Here is a 25,744-nt window from a genome sequence, read left to right on the forward strand (position 1 = left end):
AAACACAACCTCCTTGGCGGTGGTGGCTCGCTGGGCAACAAAGAGCTACAGAGCTAAACAGAGTAAATACTGTCATTACGTTTATCAGCTTGCCAAAATAACGATTCCAAATGAAAAGCTTAGGTTACCACATAACTGCTGGACGTGGAAATAAGCAACATTTGCTTATAAGTTTGCCGACGGAAGCATATTGCATGTATGTCGTTAATTCAGAAAAACTGAGCAGATTTATTTAATTATTTTTCAGAAAATAATCTGGTTAATTCAGAAAAGCAGCCCTGTTTTTCTGAATTAATGAGATTAACAAATATTTAAATCATATCTCAAAATCTGGCACGGAAGCTACAGTTACTGCATATCAGCCAAACCCATAAGCAGCCTCTATCAGTGCTGTATGATTACAAAGGTAAAGAACAAGTATCTCTAAATGTCTCAAACACAAACCAAAATAAAACCGGATTGAACTAAACAGACGGGACATGTTTGCTTTCATGAAAGTGAGAGCCTTGACTATTTTGTTAATGCTTGTTCTCAAGTAAATGCAATTCTTTTCCATATTTGCCTTATAAACCTAAAGAAGTTCTGCTGCCTCCAAGTGGTCAAAATTTTAGTTAAGGTTTAAAACTATTTTTTGAAACCGGCCTTGTGAGTGTGCTGGCTCTTGAGATTCTGAACAGGTCCTCTCCTGTTCCATACAAGATCCCAGCACTAAGTTTAATTCTAATCTGTCCACTAGTTTTGATGTCTTTCTGATAACAGACATACAAATGCAAATTAAAACATGACTTCCATGACAGAGGTAACATCAGTCATTCAAGCAGACTTTATTTATATAGCACCTTTCATGCAGGTGACTGCAGTTCAAAGTGCTTCACATATGATTGAAGACATGACAATAAGACAGACATAAGAAAAAAAACAAGGACAAAGAAAATAAACCGTTAAAACAATTAGAAATAATTTAAAAACGAGACCAAAATGGTAGATATAAAAATAAATAAATGAATATAATATGATAAAATGGCAGAAATAACTGCAAGAGTGGTAGAAGAGTGTGGGATGAAAATCACTTATAATCAAAAGAAAAAAGTGTAATAAGTGGGTTTAAAATTGTCCACTTCTTTAATATCCTCGGCTGTAGATGTATTTCTTAGGGTCAGTTTTATCGTGGTTACCGGCCCATCTCCTGTTTCAAATCACACTAGCGATTCTTATTCTTCCATGAATGCTCCTGATCAATAATCCGAGAACAGATACTTACACACTAAGTGCAATCATCATTTGTTTGGTCCTCAGGACACCCACCCAGGACTGTATCACCTTGTTTTATATCACAGTATCTGCATGACTGTGAGAATTAACAATAAGTAATCATATCTCAAAAATATCTGATGTGAAAAGCAGAAACTTGATAGAGCAGCACATCAATGACCCACATCTGGATATCACCACACTAATTCCATCATATACAGTAACTTCTCTTTCATAGAAATGTTTTTCCCACAGGTTCAACGTTATTTTTAACCTTCTAGGATGCATTTGCAGCAACTACTTGGACCACATGGAAGAATTAGTACTCAAACAAGCCCTGGTAACAAAACATACATTTTGCTCTGTTTTATCACATTTTTTATTATGCAGTCATCTACTTTTGTTCGTTAAATTATGTTCATACCAAACCATGAAGGGATACATAATACTGCAAAAGAAACACACAGACACACTCACCCTCTGAGGAACATTTTCAGTGATAAGGTTAGACAGACTTGATGAACCTCTTCTAAGGCTGCCCGTGTGTACTTTTGAAACCAACAGCCTGTGGCGGACATTAATGTAAACACACACACACACACACACACACACTTACACAATCTATCTCTGTATGACACAACTTTAACCTGTTTCTAACCCTGAAACAGCCCTTTGAAGTTGTGATGACCGGGCAACATGTCCCCACTTACTGAAAATAGCCTCACTCCTAAGGTATATAGTCTAGATAACATGGTAAAGATCAGACAAAGAGGTTTTTCCTCTCATCTCACCGTTTTTCTCTCTTCTGTTTATTCATTTGGAAGGAATGCAAGTTTAATGTACAGCAAAGACACAGCACCAAGCAATGAAGAGCAGAGGAGACGAAGCTGCTGTGGATGAGAGGGAGGACGGCTCTTCACAGAAAGGACTGGGTGAGGCTTAAGGGTCAGTCAGAGGTCGTCCAATCAGTCAGGCACCAAGAGCCTCAACTTCAGCCAAGTGTCTGTCATTAATCACATTCAGGTCACCACTTGTCAGATTTCCTTGAGCCCTCCTTTTCTGGACTGAGAGAGAGTGACCTTCCAGACTGACCCAAGGATGACGTGGATCATTTTGCCTCCGTGTGAGAAGGATTTTCAGCCGGTTTTACCCGGTGCTGTTGCGAAGCTCTCATCCTTTAGGTGACTAGTGCCCCCTAGTGGGCATACAACCCCTGGCCATTAACTACTTGACATTGTCACAATCCACCAAACGCCACCAAATACACAGTACAAGGTTTGCACGGCTGCATTATTTTTTTTCCTCGCACACCTTCCAGTTTGACACCCACATCCATGAGATAACGTCACTTTAGGAGACTGAACCAAGATATGAAACACGACAGGAGTTACACTGCACATGTGAAACGTTAACTGTAAAGTTTAGTGTCTGAAAGCCGAAGTTACACAGTTCATGTACCTGACAGGACTGTTTTCAACATTGTTTTTCAATCCAATGATTTGCTGCTGCGAGGGTTGATTTATTACATAGCTTTTTGAGGGAACAGGGATTTTAAAGGACAAACCTTTTCATGCCAAGTTTATGTGTTTTGATTTTCGGGCACTTGTGAAAGTAAAAGCAGATTGTTCATATAAAGTTATTTCATACAAAATCAGAGTTTTTTTACAATTCCACTGCTACCTTAATTGGCACACTACACATCTATCCCGCTAACATTCATGCACCAAATCACATACAACGTAAAGTTCAAAGATGCCGCCCGTACTGTGTGTTTTATTCATCTCTAACACTGCACTTTGCTTTAAAGAGAATTGGACGGCCAATGAGGCACAGAACCAGTTCAGCAGAGAATCGTAAAAGATCAAGAAAAACAATGGAAAAACATCAGTCACCTCAACTGAAAGTTGCTGTTACTTTATGATTCTTCATGGGGGATTGAATTAACAGTAACAGGATATGTTAAGATATATTAATCAGCACCAGTGACTGGATATTAGATTGAAATGTTTAACAAAATAGGTTGAAACTGAGACAACAAGCTGTAGCTAATGTGTTATTATTGGACGTGGGGATTGACAGACAACCTGAACACATTGTGTGCTCGACCTTTCCCACATTTTCCCATGACTACTTCTCATTTCCTGTCAGGAAGCTTCATTTCCTCTTTTGCACGTCAGAGCTTATAGATTTGGCTTCAGAGTGTGTTTATATTATTCGGGCCTTTACATCTGTGTGATTTTCCTTCATGATCCTGGATGTCGTTTTCCATCCTTCTTCTCATATCAATATTATTCAATTACAATCCAATAATGCAAGAAATCATCATGCAAGTCTTATCTCAAGTAGTAGTTTTACTGATGCTCGTTACTCTATGTACTCACTACACGAAAATGGTCAAAGTGGAACTACATCCAGCTGGATTCAGAAAGCACGTCTAAAGGCTGGGGGAGGAACTCACAATCTACATTGCCACCATTGGAATAAATACAACAGCTACATGTATATTAACAACTCCTAGTGTGCAGAGCCGTACGCAGAAAATCCAACCAAGCGTCTATCCCAATGCAGCAGTTTGTTGTCCTTGTCTCCGCGCCACCCACACATCGTGGTGAAATAAACCAGACAGAGGGAAGTTTGTGGATCAGACTCAGCTCTGCTTTTTGGTCCTGAACCGACACCAGGGACACGGTGGACGCAGCATGATGTCTCTCATCCGTGCATCTCCATCGGTCAGTGTGAGGTGGTTGGGAAGATGCTCCTTCGTTCACGTGACTGGCTGTGCAGGAGGGAAATCTAAACATGGAGCTTCTTCTGCTCCCACTAAAGCCTGCTCCACTCGATGCCTTCTACACAACCAGAGTTGCATGTGATAGAGTCTGTGACAAAGTGCACACAGTGAGGTTTGTTCTCAGCACACACAGCAGGATGATCTCTCATTATTAAATACAGCAGGACGGACAGGTAAGAAACACTTAAGTGTGTGCATGGCATTTTGTTTAACATATTCCTAATTCTCTAGATGATGTTCTCTGTATGAGATGGGTGACTTCCACATTTCCACAGTGTGAATGAGTGCACACATTATCAAAACAAACCCCTTCTACACTCAAGACTCTTGACCTACGAAGAGGACTGAAGCAAGTGAGGTCCTGAGAGCTTTGAGGGGAATTTATTTATATGATGTATTTAAGTGTCCCGGATGTTTGGAATTGAAGACCACGATTAAAGTTTAGCAAACTGTTAAAGGTGAAGATTTTCAACCGTGTATGAAAATCAAACAGGAGCGTTTGAAAGGAGACCAGGTTCAGCCTTCTGTGTGTGTGTGTGATGTGTGTGATGTGTGTGTGTGTGTGTGTGTGTGTGTGTGTGTGTGTGTGTGTGTGTGTGTGTGTGTGTGTGTGTGTGTGTGTGTGTGTGTGTCTGAACATGTACAAGAGGCTCAGTCTGAGCACCACTGACAGTTGTCTATCCGGAGGGATGTGGCAATTTCACTGGCGCTTCTGGTCCAAAGGGGGGCGCTCTCGTCACAGCAAATCAGCACTACGGACAGATGAGAAGAGGCAGTCAACCTTAAATCCCCCCTCAAACACACACACACACACACACACACACACACACACACAAACACACACACACCAGAGAGGGGGGCTGTGGGACTAAATCTTGGCCCGATTTCTATCTGTTTAGAGTCAAGATGGCCCCTGTACCTCGGATGCACCGTGTCGATCCTCAGTGGACGATTCCGTTTCCCTGACAACGACTGCCTTGGTCACCTGCATGTCTGGATGCTGCTGCTTGGCTTCCTGTATTGCGATGGCCAGAGCCTGCAAGCAACGAGTACAAGTGATCTGTTTTAAAAGCTATAATACTTCAAACAAATTCTGCAATGATTTATCATCATTTCTGAAGATGAGATTTCCAAAGGCCTCAGACTGAACCTCAGTTCAAATATGTGACTTGTAAAACACAAGATGTCTTTGAGCGTTGTTAAAAGTGCTATACAAATAAAACGTATTATTATTATGTTTTTATTACCTGTTCTTGGTCTACATCATCGTCTCCTGTGATGATGATCCTCTTCTCGATCCTGGTCTCTGAATATCCTCCTTTCACCGTCTGTAACACACAATTGCTTTCCTTGTTACTCAGTATCAGACACTCTGAACATGAGATAATAAATCCAAAATTTCAAAATTTAAATTTAAATTTTACCAGCAGCAAGTCAGAGAGAAGAAAACATACAAGTTAAAAATTCACAAACAGGGTCAAAAGTATATTTTTTCTTTGGCCTTGTTCAAGATTTTACAGCATAAAAAAGGTTATATGAGGGTAATATATCGCTTGAATTAATACTATTTGTGTGGGAAAGACTAATCATCTATAAACACATGTTTTGAAACAGTTCTGGGTCAACAGCTGTTGTTGTGACACAAGGAAACTATAAAGCAAAACCCACCTGACACAGCATTACAGAGGTCAAAGAGTCACACCGGGGGAACCATTTATTTTCAAAGGTTACAAACTGCATTCCTGTATCCAGGCTGAAGACTTGAGCTGCATCTCACCGTGTTGCAAAATCCACTTGATCACAGTTCCACATCAAACTGGGTGTTTTGTAAGATTTGATTTGAGCTGCTCTAACCTTGGTGACGTGGGTGGTTGCCGAGGTAACGTTTTCAGCGACAAGGATGGGCGACCCTGCCGACTCTCTGCCAAGACTGCTCATGTGCACCTGAGGAGGCAATGAACCGCAGCATTAGACAAATACCGCACACACACACACACACACACACACACACACACGTTTGTAATTCTATCTTAGTAAGGAAACTCATTGGCATAATGCATTCTATAGCCCCTTACCCTCACCTTAACCCTCCAAACTAGATGCATAACCCTTATTTAACCTAAACCTAGTTCTAACCTTTAAACCAAGTCTTAATCCTCAAACAGGCCTTTTCGAAAAAGTGAGGACCAGCCACAATGACCTCGCTTTCCAAAAATCTCCTCACTCTGTAGGGTCTCTGCTTAGAATGGTCCTCACAAAGGTATGACTACAGGAACACACACTGTGGTTCCGGGTTGAGAGGGGTCGTCCTCTAACAGGAAGGTTGGCAGTAAGATCTCAGTCTCCCCCCTTCCGCATGCCGAAGTGTCCTTGGGCAAGATACTTAACCCCAAATTGCCCCATCTCATAGAGAAAGTGCTGCACATGCACTGTATGAATGTGTGAATGTTAAACTCTCCTGTAAAGCGCTTTGAGTGATCATCAGGACTAGAGAAGAGCAACAGCAAAACAGATCATCTCTTTGTAGAGAAGACAAACAGTCATTCTTTCTGACATTTTAGAACATCCAATCTTTGTAAGTAGGTTTAAACCCTTGAGATTGACTGACTCGGCTGCAGGTTGAGTTAAATTTGGAGAGGTCTTCGTGTTTGTACTCACAGGGGAAACACTCTGTCTCGTAGAGTAACAAACTTCACCTAGGCCGGCGATACCGTGATCCTGAAACAGACAAATGTGATTTGTTTTATTCCGAACAGCTGATAGGCCACCTGCTTTTTTTTTCAGTTCCAGTATTTTCCTTCTTTTTCTGAATATGCAATGAACCTGATCTGTGAACTCCACGATGGTCGTGGTGACCTCTGACCCATTGGGCTGAGTCTCCGTCCTGACATCCGTCTTCCTCACTGCCGGTGTGGGCATCACATCGCTGACTTCCCTGCTCAGTGGCGTGACAGCCGGGGCACGACCGGCCTCTCTGTGCCACTGCTCTCGGTCAACTGACGACGACACCGGCACCGATCTCTTTGGTTTTTTGGGAACTACAGGCTTAAAGAGAAAAAAAGACTTTGGAAACATGCCTCACTTTTTACCTTAGTTGAGTGGCTAAACAAGGCTTTGGGAAGGAGATGGAAGCACTTTACTTGCAAAAATAAGGATGTTCATTGAAGTGTTTAAAGCATAAACTAACACATAGTAATGTGACACACAGATTGGCATTAAGAGGTGTTCAATTTTAGGAGTCAGATAAAGAAAGAAGCAAGAAGAGGAAAGAGAAAAGACAGAGGGTCCTTTCACAATTCCCCTTTAGTGCTGCTTCATAAACTGCATCAGACTTGAAACACGTTTCCTGTTTCTCTTGTCTGCACTTTGGTTCATTTCAGTGCGCCTGACACACACATATATATATGTAGAGATAGATACGTATACATTTTACAACTTTTTCTCTAGTAAAATTAGAAACCAATATAAACAGACACAGAGAGTCACGTCTCTATGACAGTAGGTGTGACGACACTTTACATTGACCAATAAAAGCACTGACAAACCAAAGCTTGTGAACAAAACTTGAATGAGCTCATCAACAGCTCATTGTAGTTGCTCATCATCACACTTTGTGGGAAACGTGTGTAGCACTGGGAGGGTGATATAGGAGATATGGGCAGGTTATGTTGTTTTTGTTAAACAATTGTCTGTACCCTTTTCTGTTATTTAACCAACAGATCAATCCAGGTTGGTCTTTTTGTTGTTTCTCTGTGGAGTCGAACCAGAGACCTTTTCTTCCCATAGTCCAAGTTTCTGCCACTAGTCCACTGCCTCTCCATCCCTCTGGAAGGGACAGGGGCCAAGGGAGAACCTCTAAAAATTTGGTGCAAATCTGGAGCAGGGGGTATCCAGGATTTGTTTTTTTGTACTTTCTTTAACATTACGAGTTTTTCAACATTTGCGTTGATTGCTCAGAATATTTCATGGGTCTAGATTGGAGAAATCAGGCATGTTAAGGGGGGGGGGGGGGACTGTGAAGAGGGGTTTCACTCTACTGAGCCACAATCAAGTTTTTCATGAAAACAAAAATGCAGAGATAGGTATACAATATGACATATGATGCCTAGATTTCATTTTGTGGAACACTGAGAGTATGTTCACACACACACACACACACACACACACACACACACACACACACACACACACACACACACACACAAACCTCTGATTCTTTTAATCTGACAACAAATCAAGCAAAATAACCAGCAGCCTTCTGTGGCTGAGACGTCCCACATAAGTGCACTACCGGTAAATATGAATGTAAAAGCTGCAACAGAAATGCAAAAGCCAGTTGTGTTTCCATTGTGTGGCGATTGCATTTGTCTCTTCCATTAAAGTGGTTGTGTGGGATGTCTCAGCCAGTGTAGGAGCCTCTTAAAGGGCTAGAAACAGTTAACATGAAAACTTCGATCTACCTGAACATCGGGACGCTTGACCTCTGCTCTGACTTCTTCAGCCTGGATGTGTTTGGCTGGAGGGCTGCTGCTGGCTCCTCTGGGCAGAGGGGCAGCCAGTAACGGAGGAGGCGGCTCCGAGGGGCCTTGATGCTGGAGTAAGTCGATGCTGAAGCACAGACCGCCATCAGGTGACAGATCCCTGTCTCCCAGCTCTAACATGCCCTTGGAGAACTCCTCCATGCCTGTGTGCAGGTCAGTGAGGACGGTGAAATCCACTTCGGCCTCCAGGCTGGACGTGGAGCTGACCGTGATGCTGGAGCACTTGCGTTCGATGCCCAGGTGGGTTTCCCTCAGGTACAGGCTATCGTGGTCCTGGTCATCTTCCGATACAGAGCCCAGGCGTCTTTCCCATGGTTCCCTCTGCAGAAAACACATTAACATGGAACAAATTAACACCCGATCAGGATTTCACACTTCTTGGGCCATTTCCTTATGAAGAAAATAAACTATGGAAAAATACTTACACTTACAGTCTATACTATCTATGTATGCATTAAAGCACAGTTTTGACTGTAAACAAAACTTTTTTACACATTTACAAATTTGATGCACACATGGTTTGAGATTCAGCTACTTAACTCTGCACACACACAAGCACACACACATAATATTGCTACACTATTGGCCCCAGAGGAATGTGTGAAACAACAAGGAGCTGTTTGTTTAATTCCCAAGGCAGTGGCTGAAAAAGAGATCAGACACATAAGAGAGTGGTGGAGCTGAGCGGTGACTCACTTCGCTGAAAGGCTCCTCGTGAATCGCAGGTGTGGGAGGTGTCTCCTGGAGAAGAGAAACAAACAACAAGGAAAGGTCAAGAGAAAATTAATGAAGGTAATTCATCAATCCAGAATCTAGACCAGCCACAAAGTTCCATCAATCAATACAGTTTCAATCAGGAAGTGCAGAAGCAGAGAGTTAAGAGATTTTCTTTGCAGCAGCAACACATGGTTGATAAAAGCATTAATTGTTATTTTAAAATAAGTTGTGGTTTTAGAGTGAATGGCTTCCACTGCATTATTATTTGTAGCATTTATCAATTAATTATCAATCAGCTAAATGAAATGTTACTAAAAGGTTATGTTAAATTGGCACAATAAACACATATGAGGATTCCCAAAAGCGACTGTCAGAAGCATGCACACAGGCTTATATTTCACAGGCTGACGTCATTAAAATGACTGCAAGTGCAATGGTGATGCCATGCACTGAAAGGTTAGATTTCTCAAAATCCCTTTCAGGAAGAAGGTATTCATATTCACAAATGTGGCATATGAATCCCTGAGACCTGAAGAGGTTTGGCAGGTCTGCAGCCCCGTGATTACATCTAATCGCCTTTGTCATTTTCTGCTATTGCTACAGAGGTGCCAAGGCAGAACATTCAGTTCAAATGCCCTTCTCAACCACTTATATATAAAAGAAAAAGGTTTAAATTAAAAAGAAAAAATTGTGGAAAGGTCTTGGAACTCCTTGCAACAGCAGCCACCTTTCATTCTGTGAGGATGTTGGAAGGAGAGACCCGGTGTTAACGTGACAAGTTAAGGTGGGATAAAAAGCGGCTGAAGCTTAAGCAATGGGGAGTTTGCTTAAAGGCCCGCGGGGATCTGAGATGGCCAAGCAGATGTCAAGCTTTGCAGGGGGGGGGGGGGGGGGGGGGAGCAAAGAGTTCCCCGGCCCATGGACGTGAATTGAGTCGGTCAATGCGATGACCGACTGCGATGCGAAGGAAACGTGGACTTTTTGCTTTCTCATACACAGTCACATGATTGTTTATTTTTGCTTTGTTTTTAGATGGTTAAAAACAAGATTTGCACGGCATCGCCTGAAGCTCATGCAATGTTTCACTTTCCGATGATTGACAGAAAGATTAGGGTGGGAGGGTGTGAGGGTGGGGGTGGGGGGGGGCAGATGGTTTACCGCTTGCTTCTTCCTGGCACTCTCTTGGCCGGGCGTCCTGTAGTGGATGTGGCTGTTGTCCATGTTGCTCTGCCTGTCTCTGGACCACTGGGTTTTTAAAGGGAGAGTTCGGGGGGGAGCCGTTGGGAACTTGGAGCTGGAGAAGAGACTCTCTTTAAACTCAGAGTTGCTTAGAAAATGATCCTCATGCAGCACGCCTCCTCCTCCACCTCCTCTTGCCCAGTGGTTTTGCCCTGTTGCATCGCTGCAGTCTCTGAGCTCCTGTTGTCCGAACAACTCGTTCTTCATCTGCTGATAAATTAGAGTTCGCTGCTGATTCAACATCGCGGCCTCACCATGGCTTTTGGCAGCTGCTCTGTTTTCCTTGACGACATCTGTGGCAGATTGCGGCACAGTGTTATCCTCGAGTCTCCTCTCTGCCTCACAGGATGCGTCTTTTGATTTTGTCGTCTGTACGTCGCCAGCCGCACCAAAGACGTCTCCATCGGGATGGCTTTGGGTTCTAGGGTTTACAACACCTTTGTTCTCTGTATTCAAAGACTTCTTTGAACGCTGTGGCTTGAGAGGGACGACTTTGGGGACTTCTGAGTGGGAGCTCCCGGTTTTGTCGCAATCTCTCGCTCCCGCGGGGCTCGGGTCTTTTATTTTCCAGTCCTTCTCATCTCTGTCAATCCTTCCCCCTTCGCCCTTTGGGGGAGATTCCAATGCCTTCGGACTCTCGAAGTTCCTCGGCCTCTCTCCATGACTGTTGTGTTCGTGCAGACAATGCCTCACATCATCATTCCTCTGCTTGTCCGGGGATGATCCATATCCATTTTCTTGAAAGGCGTTTCTTGAGAAAACAGAGTCGTCATGCCTTCTCGATGTTAAGCTGTCATCCGTTGGGTTCGATTCTCTTACTCCCCTACTCGTAAAGTCTGTTTCCTGTTCCAGAGAAGTTTGGGGTCTAGTTCTTGAAGAGTCAATGGGTGTTAGACAATTGTTCGCGCTCGCTTCAGTCCAAGATGCAAAAGTGTTTTTACTCGGTTCTTTAGCGTAAGCATCCAGCGCTCCATCATGAGCATCCTGCTTCTCAATCAATTTGCCATCAGTGGTCGCCTATGTTGACATAGAGTAGACAGTTGCATTAGCCTGGCTAGGTACGCTGCTCTTATATAGTTCCCTCACATAAATATACGGTAAACGTTTTATTCATGTTTTTTTAGGATCTGACCATACAACATTAAAACACGTAAATAACGGTGGCACAGTGAAGACAGTAACGTTGGGACACGATTGTATTCTTACAGATTTCCACTCAGGGGTTCCTCCAGCAGGAGTAGCAGAGGAGAGGCGTTTCTCCCTCTGGGCCATCTTGCTGTTGGGCTGCTTCAGAGCCCTCTTCAGCTCGTTGATGCTGGCCTGGTGCTTCTGTAGAACATCTTCTGGCTTATCCAGGAACTGCTGCTTCACAGAGTGGAGGCCACACCAGGGACACAAAGCAACAAATGTGTTAGAGCTCTTTCAGTTTTGTGACGTTGCTGAAAAATGTATTGAATGCATCGTATGATTGGACAATAGGCGTCTCAATGATGACCAGAAACAGATTGGGACTATATTAAGGCTCAGATTGTCAACATTTACTTTTTTACCTTCCAAAATTGTAATCACAAAGAGATTGAGTAAAAGTTGAATTTTAACACCTCTTAATCTCAGGGACAAACTTTTTAACAGTATTCAACTTTCAACAGTCCCGTTAAATTTAATCAAGCACCAAATTTAACACTCATAGATATTAGTTCCCTAAATGTGCCTACATTTTGAAAAACATGTCAAAGAAAGCGAAAACAATTCCTGGATGACACCCCCTGAACGAGATCTGCCTTAAAAAGGAATGGGTTCTACACTGACCCATACCACATACTTCCACCAAGTTTCCTGAAAATCCATTTTGTGGTTTTCGTGTCATTTTCATCACTAACAAACAAATAAACAAACCAACAAACATTGAAAACCAACTAACAAACAAACAGATGGCGATGAATACGTAATATTGAAAAAATAGTTTTTCCTTCATTGACTCATTAAGGAGTGTTAAAAGATAACTGTTATTAATATTGCTAAAAAATATGAAACTGACATGCAATGATTATGTTGCAGGAAACAAAATGTGTGCTGTAGCAAAGATAACCTGAACCTTTTAACGTGATTGGTTTTATGTGCACTCAAAGTATTTGACAGGCACAAACATGGACCAGAAAACACAGCGCCGCCTATTCAACGTCAAACACAGCACATGCCATAAAAGACAAGGACGAGCAGTACCTCCTGTTTATGCCGGGGGGTGGCCAGATCCTTGTCCGATAGATGGGGGAGCCCAAAGTGGGGCAGTGAGATGAAGTGAAGGTATTATCGAGCAAAGCAGGAGATTGAAGGGTGAGGGGGTCGGGAGGGGGCGGATGCGTGCAGAGACAAAGAGGTAAAGTGCTGCAGGTGAGTCAAAAGGCAGGCGGCCGGTTGGACACACAAACACACACACACACACACACACTCACAGAGCTGAAACAGTTGACACCATCAAGGCTTTGGACTAAGACTGTTAAGCCGTTCAATGTTCTGCCAAGAAGACAGGGACAATCCATTTCAGTGTCAGCCTCCTGATAATTTAATACAGTCAGTTATTGACTGAACGTGAGTGCTTGGAGCGCAGGGATAATTCTTCATCTAAAAACTTCAAGACCACAAATGAACAAATCCTTTAATGACTAATGCATCAATAATTCTCACAGTACTTAATAATACTACCAAACACACCTGCATGAATTAATATGCACTCTATACACTGGAATAATCTTTACCATAAATATAAAAAAAATTATGGCTGTGCTAATCTTCACAGCAAAAGTTTTTTTTAAATTGTCAATTAATCAAATAATTATCAAATAAGGAGATTTTTATGCATCTCAGCTGCTTTTCTAGCTTTTTTTTTGCAACCCTGATTCAATCAAACTTTGGGCAGCCATTAAAGGTCATCTGTTTATGCTTCTAATGATAACTAATCCCTCTTATTTAACACAAAGACTTTGTTTAAGATCCATGCTCTTTAGCAAGTGTTGAGAAAAGGAAAAAAAGACGCCTGTTCAAATCACTATGGATACGAGCTAACTGCAAATGAAGAAAATCTAACTTTCCACCTAACGTATTTCCCAGTGGGCAGAAAAGAGGAAAATAAAAAGAAGAGCCTCAATAAATGGATTTTAAACAGTTTGTGTCTATTCATCTGTGGATCTGTTCATGCAGCTTCCATGGATTCTGCTCAGAGGAATCCGGAAAATGATGAGAAGACGTAACATCCCCTCCAGGGACATTCAACAAGACAGAAGATAGACAGATCGTGCTTAAAAACCAAGGAGCAAGAGTGCATGACCTACAACAACCAAACATCATACAAAACAGACACAGAGTTCCGATAAATCCAAAGTACCTCCGGCTTTGAGTCAACAAATGAACCTGCCTCTTCACTCTGCAGGAAAGGATGAGGTGGAGGACACTGAGATGTCAGAGAAAGAGAGCAGAGGTTAGAGGAGAGTTAAAGTTAACAGCCGTGAGAGGTGAAGAGCTGTTAAAGGCAGGAGACTGGGTCTAAAAAAACAAACATTTGCAGCAAACAGGTCCAGTTAAGTGTTTGGGAGGCAGTTGAGGAAACAGTAAATTGAGAGGACTCATGCTCAAAAGTCTTATGAGACTCAAGAGGGTTGTTGTTTACAGTTTTAAAGGAAAAGGGATGTGAGTGAGAGGGATGAGAAGTGTTAGTCAAAAGGTCATGAGGGATTTCTCTGACTTGGGGCAGAGTAAGTGCTGTGTGCTTTTTTAAAAGACGAGCTTAAGCGACTGGGTTTGTGCTCCTCTCTGCCAGCCTCGAAACTGTGAGTTGGTTTCCACACTTGCAATATTTTTTCTTTTTGACATCGATGAAAACATTGGACTCAGAAAGCTTTGGCTCAGTAAAAGCTCCCAGGGGTCCCACAAGGTTCAAGTTTAGGACAGCTACTTTGGAATCTGTTCCTGCTTCTCGTGGTAGTGCCATCAGGAGGCATGAAATCTCTTTTCACTGCTATGCTGATGACACTCAAAAATTAAATTGATAGATTTGATGGATATTTACTTTTATTTTCTATCAAAATCAAAGTCTAGTGTTTTGTATTTTTGTAGTTACGAAATACTGTAAACTACTTCATGAAAATTAAAATCGATGCATATCACTACCTCGGTTTAGTTTCTCCGGCTTGTTGAGATCAGAATATTGAGGTTCAGAAAACTGATATGAGAAATGTGTAACTTGCTACAATTGTTAACAGCTCCTGTTTAGGTTCATCCGTTTGTTTTAGTATCCTAAATCAAATTTACGGAGTTTTCTAGCTAACTATTTAACCCAACTAACGTTAGCAGCCCTCACAGCTAATATTAGCCTGCTGCTTTCAGCTAAAAACACTTAGACTCAACCCGAGCAAACAAGCACAAAATATAGGTTTACTTAGATTTTAACATTGCGATCTGCAGTGAAAGCAGGTGTCTGTGTTTATGAACATTGTTTTCTCATTCTTTACCTTAAGCTCTAAAGTCCTTGTGGGCGTTGACGAGCCCCGCATCTGATTCTGATATTGACCCTCATGCGGCTCCAGCTCTTGATCTGTGTACTGGTCCTGGTCTTGGTCCTGATAGGGGTATTGCTCATGGTCCAGATCCAGGCTCCCCTCTTGGTCTAGGTCTTCTCTGGACATGAACTGTGTGCGTTCACTGGAGCTTCGCTGCGACAATTGGTCCATGCTATCACCCAGAGCTGAGGCTGGTGAAAGAGTGATATAGGAGGGTAAAATTGACTTTCAGGTGATCTACTTAACTGCATTCAACAGGACCACATACCTCAAAAATAAATATTAAGTTTTCTTAGGAGACAACAAGGAGCAGACCTGCCTTGATCTCTGTTCTCAGAGATTAGGGAGGAATATTTAAACGGTGTGTGAGAGGATCACTATGTTTTCCTGCATCCCTTTTCTAAACCTGAGGAGCTATAGATGCCTCACAGGAAACATTGGTGAACTTCAGGGTGGCCATTGTCCAGAAACTCACCTCCATCAATGCTTCGAGGCAGCAAGTACCTCTTGCTGACGGAGCGCTCGAACTGCGGGGCAGGCCTGTCGATGAGAGCGCTGGCCTGTCTGGTCTGGGCTTGGGTTCGCCCGCTGTAGCGGAACTTGGAGCCGATCACCAGGAAGCCCTTGGGAGGCGGCTCTGGAGAAACCAACCTGCAAGAAGGTTCAGTTTGTATATGTACAACAATTATTCAGACGCTCAAGTAACTTGATTACTTTATAAAAAAGATATATCAGGGGTATCGCTTTATTTTCCTGGTCCTTAACTTCCATCTGACTTCCTGTGAAGGTTGAAAAAGTACTACATTGAGAGATTTGGATTTTAGGAGGAAATAAAGACTAGGTTAGCTTTAACACAGCTACTTGAGTTTGGCTAGTTTTGTTGAATTTCTAAGCAAATGCTACTTTCCAGAAGAATTTTCTTAACAGAACAACAAAGATCATTTTTGGGATACACACCTACTTAATTAGGTGAGAAAAGAATGGCAACACTCTAAGCACCAGAAGTTAGTTAGCTTAGCGTAGCACAAAGACTGGAAATAGTTAGCTTCGCTCTGTCCAATGGTAACAATCTTCTTTCGCGAAAATTCTACATATTGAACCTCTAAGAAAGTGTCACCATGGTAAATTAAGGGATTAACACATCTGCATACTGAGTTTAACATGAAGGACAGCTCTACTGTGCCAACACATAGACTGCATGGAAAGATGGACGACACGTTGCCACCAAAATGAAGCCAAAATATTCTGGATAGGTGCGCCGCCATTTTGCACTTATGATTTTGGAGCTTTTGGAGTAACCATGGTATCAAGGTCCTGTCCAGGCAATCGCTCGTCACTTTCAACTGTCACTGATTTAATTTAACCCCTTTTATACCATTAAATAATTAATTAAAACTGTGTATAGTCTACGTGTCAACAGTTCATGCAGGGTTCAACTACTCCAGTGCAGAATAGGTTGTGTCTGTGGTGATGGAGTCCTACCTGAAGAAGGTGTGGTTCTCAATGCAGACCTTCCACAATCGCTTTGACGCCCGGTGATTGGGCAGCTTGAAGCCTATGGTGCTCTCAAACTGTTCATACTGAGCGGTGAAGGAGTGAAGGTGAAGAAGAAAGAGGGGAGTGAAGTGAAGTGAGTGCCGGGTGAAAGATGGTGGCAAGGTGAATTGTGTTTACTCCGCAGCAATGGAAAAATCAATATCATTTTTCTGTTTACTTGTAGAAATGTATTCTTGCATCAGCCATGTCACGTAGATTTTTCCATCTCTAACCAACCAGCAAATTAGCCGTTCATGGGCTGACTCGATCAGCACAGCGGCAGAGCAGCAGAAGACGGTTTCAAATCAATAGGTTATTAGCAATATAACAGGTCTTTAAACATCAGGAGTCGACCTTTCAAGAGGAGAGGCCAACTTTTGTTCCACGCACACGCAAAAATTCTGTCGGGACAGATTAGAATAAAAGGGCTTTAAAACACAATGACAGCCCTGCAGGCCAATCTGAAGTGACAGCCGACTTAAGAGGATAGACGTGCAGAATAGAGCACATGCACGGGGCGGCCTTTGTATTCACCATAAAGATGTCAACGCCAGTTTAACAGTGGATGTAAAACACCCGTCGCACACCCTCAAGCCCGAAGAATGGCGGGGAAAAAACAGCAAATCATAATCATTTTAAGGAGTAGAAAAACGAGAGCAAGTATCATGTGGCTCTAAAATCCTTGATGTAGGTGCAAGTGTCCTCATGTCTGTCTAATCGGGCTTTAAAGTCACCACAGAGAGCAAGAGAAAGTGGAGAAGGAGAACAAAAGCATGACCCACCAGCCTAATATTTGAGAACAGCAGCTCTCAGGGCTATAAATAATGACAGAGAAAATACGCCTCGTCAGTTGTCGCACACTGTGCAGCAGATAAGTCCCAGAAAATACTCTTTTATCAAACCGTGAAATGAGTATTTATGCTGTTTGGGACACGTCAAGAGAGACAATGATGTAATTTAAACAACTGTGAAGCCGTGAAATAGAGTGACTGTCATAAGCTCTTTCTAGTGGGGAAGTGCATGCAGTGATTGCACAGTGAAATCACCCTACCTGAAACCAGATGCAAAAAGACAAGACTATTGTGTTTGTTATTCACCTCTCCGGGTCGGATCTTAATGTAGAAGTTGCTTCTCTTATAGGAGATCTTGAGGATTTTGGGCCAGGCGAACCGGTTGATCCTGAGGCGGTCCCGGTAAATGAGCAGACCGTTGGCGCTCACTCCAAGCATTATATCGATTCCCTCTGAATCCTGGCAAACAGGGTATTAAAAGCATCAAATTAACTTGTATCAGAAGAGTATTGACAGGTGAAAAGTCAAGGATTATTTTCTCTGTACCTTAGCGTGATGCAGGTCAACTCCATACATCGAGAGCTTCTTGGCATTTTCTAGAAAGTTCACCTCTGCATCTGCCGGACTCATTCCCCTGTCATACAAACGTCAAGCGTGATTCATCTCTTTTTTTTCACATTCATCCTACAGATGAAAACGAAAATCATCCTCCATGATCCTCACGGCATTAAATCTAATTAATGAAGCCATATTTTCTCTGACCTGTAGTTACGGTGAAGCTCCATCACTCTCTCCTCCAGCTCACGTGTCTGGTTTGGGGCAAATCGAAAGTCGTTAACGTAGTCGGGGCCGTGTTCCTCGGCCTCGTAGTCTCCCAGTTCGGCCTGGACAGTGTAGGAGCCCAGAAGAGCGTGGGTGACAAACGAGCAGGGGAGACGTCCGGACAGGATGTCGTCCCTCAGCTGCAGGCACAGGTAGTACCTGGGGAAACACAGAAATGCTGCTAACCCTCGACTCCAAAAGTCCACAATATCAGGAAACACCTGAAAGATTCTCTGTTGGAGTGGTTCTCAGTTTCAGGCGATACTAATGGTCGATGCTGATGCAATATTTTAGCCATGGTAGCGTTTATCAGTTCATACCCATCTGTTGTTAACATCTTTGTGAAATTTTTATTTTATTTTTAATTTTGTTGTTTTATTGTCTTTTCTGAAGCACTGTTACTCTGTTGGGAAAGGTGTTCTACAAATAATACAATTATTTTGACTATTATTATTATAACAGACATTAATTGTGGTCAGGGGTTGAATCTTTCCCTGAATTGAATTGAGTATCATCTTCAGGGGAAAATTTGACTCAGTCTGATACTTTGGTGTAGAACCAAGTACCAGAAAACCTAATGATGTTTCAAAATTACTCTTTAGTTATTGCTAATAATTACCAAAGGTTCAAATGCTAGCATGCAAGATGGAGAATAGTATAAACATGGAACCTGCTCAACATCAGCGTGTTGACATTATCAAACGTACAAATTACACCTGTAGACACTGACTTGTTCATTTTTTAAAACAGAATAACCTTTTGCTTTACCATGATCTGTTTATTTTTTTCTTTAAGCTTCTTTGATTGACTTCCCATGTTTGACTGAAATGAACAATAACAGACAGATAGAACATAGGTCCTGTCATGATATCTTTGCCTAACCTACAGTAAAGATTCCCTTGTATTAGAAATAATCCACAAATCGCACTGTCAACAGTAAATTCTATGTTTACTGGTCTTAAATCACAGCCACAACTAAGACCCAGTATCGTGATTTTTCAACCACCACAACAAATCAGTGTTAAGGATTGAGTTCAAATGTGTTTTGCTGTTGTATCCACACATACCTGGTGATGTCTTCAATCAGTACAGACGGGTCCGGAGGGTAAAACTTGACAGAAAATCCCATAATCCAGGAGCCAACTGTGGACAAACCACCAGCAAGGTTTTTTTAATGAAGGACGGCCTGTTCATTAAAACACAGTCTGTGTGTGCATGTGTGCGCATGTGATTGTGTGCTCGCGTATGTGTGTGTGTGTCTATTCTGCACTTACCCCGAATTTGCTTCTTAATCTCTTTGGAGGGATCCAACCAATTCTGACAAAGAAAGAAAGAGAAAATCCCTTTTGAGAAATTTGACCTCGACAAAAGCATCCATATTCAGATTTTTAAGAGCTCCTCACGAGTACAGCACCTCACAAATTGAGAACCAAATATATTCAGCCCGCAAGAATATGAATGATAGCTTCTCTAAACTCTGAAAGCAGTAATATTGGGGCTATAAATGCCAGCTGAATCCCACCACCTCTTCTTAATGTCACTAGAACTTTCATGGCACACCGTGGACCCCGTGCACCATTTTTCAAAAGGCCATACTGTCTAATCACATTTTAAAAGGTTAAAGGCCATGTTTGCCACTTTCAAGCTGTAAGTGGTTAAGCACAGTTTAAAGGGCAACCAGGGACTTGCTGCTATATAACACCTGATGAATCAAGTCGAGAAAAAAGGGGCTGCTTTGCTGGTGGTTGGCATTCGCTGTGAAATCGGTGACGTTATCCAGCCAAAGCAGTAAATAATCCATTAATTGGCAGTCATGTGAAACGCGAAATTCATCATCAACACATATTTGGCCTTTAGCTTGTTTTATGAGTAATGACTTGAATGCTTATCAAATAATACAAATCAAGACAAGTAAAAAAAACACCCAGTCCACACATGCATGGAGGGGTATATGAGGTTTCGACTTCATTTTGGAATTTAAACAGACTAATCACTTATAGACCTTAGACCAGATTAAAGTAAACATTATTTTGCCCGAGGAAGCTGTCCTGATGTGTTTTGTTTTTCATGTGTGTGCGGTTGTGGGTGCATGTGTTTCCGTGTTCTTGCCTGTCTGACCTTGGAGTTGTCGGTGTCCACGAAAGACAGGCCAAAGTAGTCCCTCTCCAACAGGTTCAGATGGCCACACACCATATCCAGCAGGGTCTGGCCCCTGGCGAATTTCTGCGACACAAACACACACACACACACACACACATGCGCTTTTAAATCATATGGCATAAGAACACACAGCGAGTGGGCAGGTGACACAGTGTGGGTTAAGGTTGTACAATGTCAGAAAACAAGAGAGCAAATGCGTTTGCAATTATACACTGTGAAATGCAAATACGTGTGAAATATACCATAAGAAGGCAACGGAAATCTTGAAAAAGGGGACATTTGTAAACCCGTAATGGGATCCTAATGAGTCATTGTATTTATTATAGAATTCATTGGCTGGTTGTCGAATAAAATAATTGCTGGATAGCTGTATATTGTCTTTATTCATTTTTCTCAACACAAAGGAGGCAAAATTATCACAGATACAAGAAGCAGCCCCACTGTGGTCTGAGAGATGCTTCCAGCCTGTCCTCCCCCCCTGCGGAGTGGGAGGAGCACCACTCTCTGTGACTATATAAGGGGATGAATTGCACATTCGCATAAATGGTGTTTCCGACCACACCTATTTTTTGTCCAGCCCCTCAAGGCTGAGCACGAGGTCTCTGAGGGCTGCACAGACGGCTTCGGCGAAACACTGTTTCCACAGACAGTGACACAGAAACACACACACACTCTCTCACACACACACACACACACGCACACACACAGGCACACCCATGCCAGCTTCATCTCCAAGGGAAACCTGGCTCCTATAGCGACGAGGCAAGGAAGCAACTGTTACCATAGAAACAGAAGTAATAGGTCCCCTCTGTGTGTGTGTGTGTGTGTGTGTGTGTGTGTGTGTGTGTGTGTGTGTGTGTGTGTGTGTGTGTGTGTGTGTGTGTGTGTGTGTGTGTGTGTGTGTGAGAGTGTGTGTGTGTGTCTGTGTCACTGTCTGTGGTTACTGCCAGGCCATCACACAGCTTTGTTCAGCACTTGCAACAAACGCTGGCAGAACAGTCAGCATACTTTTTAAAAATTGAAGAAAGGCTGATTAATTAACCATCATAAAGCGATCTGTCTCTCTGTCACATTTCTGTCACTAGTTCTGTGGGATGATCGTGTTTGCAGCCAGTTGGTGTAAGATAGAAATCCATTTTGCTGATAGCCTCATCCAACGCAAACAAGACGAGGAGGGACAACATGTGGGAGATTGGATTAAAGCATGGCTGAGGAGAGAGTATATCCATTTAACTTAAGTTAAAATATAGAACTGTGACTCAGATTAAATATTGAAAAACTGTAAATATGTATGTAGCCTCAGTTATGCAATTGAATAGCTTGGCTATGTCCATAGCTACATTTATGAATAAACCTGCAAAAACACATGATAGATCCATGTAATTTACCTAAACAAAATAATTATTTAAATTGTGTTCCAAAGAAGAATTTAACAAGTTAAAAGAGAATAAACGGAGTGATTTGGTACAGCAATAAACTCGAAGACTGCTCCCACTCGCGGCCTGGACTTTGTTGTCGGTCCATCTGTCGTAGGATTCCTTGAACAGGATCACGATGTCGTTACAAGGGATCTGAACATATGTAGCTATAGGGTTTTCAAGGTTATGGCTTTAATAAAATGCAAGTACTCAACCAATCAGGTATGTTTGGAGCTACAAGACATTCTAATCTCATACTTTATCTTATCAGCACTTCCACACAAATGAGGGAATCTTAAGACAGATTCAAATGTTCAAAATATAAGCAGCAGTAGGAAGATCTCCTGACTTTTAGTCCCTAATGGTGAAAAGTTATATCTCCACGAAATTGTCTGTGACAGCTTTAAATGATAAATGCCCATTACATCAGTAGAGTTATGCAACACCGTTAAGTGCAGGCTCCTCTTCATGTCGGTCACCAGAGAAAAATACGTCTGTGAAAAAGGAGAAATGTTGACACAAAATTGCTCACATCCTTTCACAGAGTGGATGTCTGTCCAGTGTGCTGAGTGTGTTCACAGGCAGCACCTCTCAGTGCTCAAGCAATGTACTTGGCGTCACTTTCACACTCTTCATTTGTCCAGACTAGGAGAAGAAATTAGATAATGACAGGTTTGAGGGAACAGTCTGCTTTTAGTCGTAGCTGGTAGATGGGTGTTGCAGCTGTGAAAGCTAACTACCCCATGGCTAATGAAAGAGCATCACTTCAGACCCATAAACTGAGGGCGAGGCTACAGGCGGCAGCGTGTGTGAAACTTGGGATGTGTAGCTTTTTAAAGGTTATCCTTATTACCACTGTAATAAATAGGTGTAATGATCCTTTAGTAAAAGGGATTATAAGAGGGATCATGTCTATAATAAAATATATTACTATTTATGTACCTCCTTCTATATTTTAACCATTTGCTTCCTTGTTGTGCAGCTCTTTGTACTTTGTGTTGAAATGTGTTCTGTTAACTTGATGATTTACGGATTTATGACTTTATCCAAATCCCTTCATCTCTTTCTCTCATTCACACAGTCAGGCTGCAGTAAAAGGTGCTGGTTTGACAATCAGGAGCCATTTGTTGTTCAGTGCCTTGCCCAAGGAAACATAAACATGTGGGAGGAGCCTACGATCCGCCCTGTGAAGAACCTCTCTATTACAAGGCACCAGGAAGACGGCCTCACGCCATCAGGGTCGGAGAACTGAAACATCTGCAGTCAGGAGAGCAGACACTAAAACCCCTCTGCCTCTTTTAAGTCGCCGACACGCCTCTGCTCCTTTGCTTAACCAGGGGGAATGAATAAACCGTGAAAAAGAAGCGTTTCATGGACGGTAGTTAAAATACAGGTAGAGTGCTCTCCTCAGGACCTTCTGCTTAGGAAACCAGATGTTCCATTCAAAATGCAGTTCCAGGAAAAAAATAAGGAATGACGAGAGATTTAATAGCTTGGCTTTGGGTTAAGGACTCCTCACTGTAAATGCACCGAGCTCAATCAATATCTATAATGTCGGGGGCCGAACGTCAATAGGAGGCTTGGGCTGCCTCCCTGTGTGTTTATCATCAGGGCCGGTTTGTGCAGCGGACATCATGACTGTAATTAAACTAATGATTTCACTGCATTCATCACTATGTTCCCTCTCCTCTTTTTCATTTGCAGACACGTTCTTACAAACAATACTACGATACACAAACAACCACTCCCCGTATCTCTACCTCCTCTCTGTCTTCCTCCCCATCTCCTCCCCCACTCCCTTCATCTTTTCCTGCACCTCCTCCTCCTTCCTTCTCCCATCCTATTTTCTCCTCGGTCAAACATAAGAGCACTCATCTGTCAGCTGCATAGATTTCCTGCCAGTGCTCCATACCTCTAGTGTCACTGCCCAGGTGACATGAAGAAATGTGTATGCACGCACATAGGAGGAGAGCCTGAGTGAGTGTGTGTGTGTGTGTGTGTGTGTGTGTGTGTGTGTGTGTGTGTGTGTGTGTGTGTGTGTGTGTGTGTCCTGACATATTTCTCCACTCGCTGCTTCTTGTAAGTAACATATGTGAGGTCACGTGGGAGGCGGTAGGCCATTAAAGGTATAGAGTTGACATAAATGAGGTCTAGTCACAGGCGAGATCATTCCAATCACGCTACTACCGTGTGTAGCGGCCAATGGGCTTCCGGCGCCGGCTTTAACGCGCTTCATGGCAGCTCTGTGAGTGAGTCCTGCAAAGTATTTCTCTCTGATGCAACACCTCATTCTCTTCCTCAGAAATCATTTCCTATCCGGGAGCGAATTAATTCTCTGCAGTACTCGAGTCATGCGGGCGTGTGGGCTACTGTGAAATTCAAATAAACCGAGAGCGGTGGAGAAACTCACGCGTGTGTTTACAAACACAAAAGGCGACAGAATCACGATTCATGAAAGCAGGAGATTGCTAATCTGAGTCCTTCCATCCCCCCACAATGCAGAGTTTGTCACAGCTCCCTCCCCCTGTCACTCCCCCTCTTGGGGAGGATAGCAACAGAGCTGCATTTCCTGACTCAGTAGCACGTATTACCGGGGGAGACCAGATTCCACTGAGGTGTTCTGTGGTGCACTGTGCTGAGTCAGCGGCTCCATTCCACCGGCGGAGGTGCACACCAGCTGCTCCAAGTGCTTTATTTTTTGGTCACCTGCACATTGCAGAATTCATTTTAAGTGTGTGGGCATTTGAGCGTAAAGTAGGAGCCACACTTAACAACCTTTTGAAGTAATTCTTCCTAATTATGTTTCTGCATGCTTGAAGAATTACCAAAGGACAAGACTTTGGAGAGGATGTGTGACAAGAAATTGGAAACAGCCATAAAGAGAAAGTCTGACTTATTTCAGCAATGACCATCAGTTAGGACGACTTTGTAAACAATGTCTGCGAAGGGCAGTTAAAGAAAAAATGTAAACAATTTAATTTGAGGATAAAGTATAAAGTTAGTTCAATCCATACGCAGCACAGATTTCAACTGAGTTTTCAAAAAAATATGCAAAAAAAATACGAGGACTTTTTAACTGGTTATGACGTCGTCTTATTTTAATATTGCTGCCTCGTTATGATGTACAACAGCAAATGAGACAATCATGGAGAAAACTGAGAGGATACAGAAGTGGGTGAGCCGGGCTACATGTTAGGCTAAAGGGTAATTCACTTACTGATTAACTTGGCTAATGTGTTTAGTTTAAATTTAAACCTCTGTGACCGTTTTACTGCTCTGATGTTTACTGGATATTTTCGGTATTATTTGTTATCCTTTTGCATGTATTGATCAGTCATTTCCTCCATGCATACTGACAACAAGTGAACAGGCATACCTCCACTGCAGTCTCATAGTCTGAGCCGTCCAGTAGAGTGACTTTGACCGGGACAGTCCTGGGCCGCTTGTTGGTTTTCTGGGGGGACTTGGAGGCTTTGCTGGGGGTCTGCTCTGAGCTATCATCCAGTTCACCGTGGTCCTCAGGAACCTGGACGGGAGAAACTCCTTCCTGTGGGTGAGTGAGCTTCAGATCACTGAATGTTTTCCTTCATTTCAACATTTGTATTCAGACTCACATGAGGCATTATGTGCTCGACTCCCAAAGTGATTTAAATCCAAAATCTTTGATCATGTAAAGCAATCACCAAATGCATGAGTCAGAAGGAGCTGCCGCTCAAAGATGCTAAGATGTTAAGTTGCTGAAACAGGCGGCTCGTTGCCTTGCATACCAAACAGAAAAAAACTGGAAGGCCGCTCAGTGATTGAGATGCCTGAGTGACATGATCTACAGCTGCTGTAAATTCTGCGGCGCACCCACCTGATTGGTCCTCATGGCGTCACCCTCCATAGCGTTGCTTATTTCCTCAGCCAAAGCCTTCTCTGTTGTCAT

General features: G+C 42.7%; 1 protein-coding gene across 1 annotated transcript; it reads right to left on the reverse strand.

The window, feature by feature from the left end:
- Positions 1–4,940: 4,940 nt before the first annotated feature.
- si:dkey-178k16.1 (band 4.1-like protein 1) lies at positions 4,941–25,744 on the reverse strand. The gene is made up of 22 exons (XM_061074628.1): positions 25,673–25,744; positions 25,193–25,342; positions 20,357–20,461; positions 19,513–19,555; positions 19,306–19,381; positions 18,179–18,397; positions 17,963–18,050; positions 17,723–17,875; positions 16,572–16,669; positions 15,565–15,740; positions 15,042–15,280; positions 13,919–13,957; positions 12,760–12,789; positions 11,743–11,898; positions 10,456–11,553; positions 9,277–9,321; positions 8,500–8,901; positions 6,863–7,084; positions 6,698–6,757; positions 5,894–5,983; positions 5,287–5,367; positions 4,941–5,075 (listed from the first exon to the last, which is right to left on the reverse strand). The coding sequence occupies exons 1-22, from the start codon at positions 25,742–25,744 to the stop codon at positions 4,941–4,943; spliced, it is 3,777 nt and encodes a 1,258-aa protein (XP_060930611.1).

The sequence above is a fragment of the Limanda limanda genome, chromosome 7 (genome assembly GCF_963576545.1).
Source record: "Limanda limanda chromosome 7, fLimLim1.1, whole genome shotgun sequence".
Lineage (NCBI taxonomy): Eukaryota > Metazoa > Chordata > Actinopteri > Pleuronectiformes > Pleuronectidae > Limanda > Limanda limanda.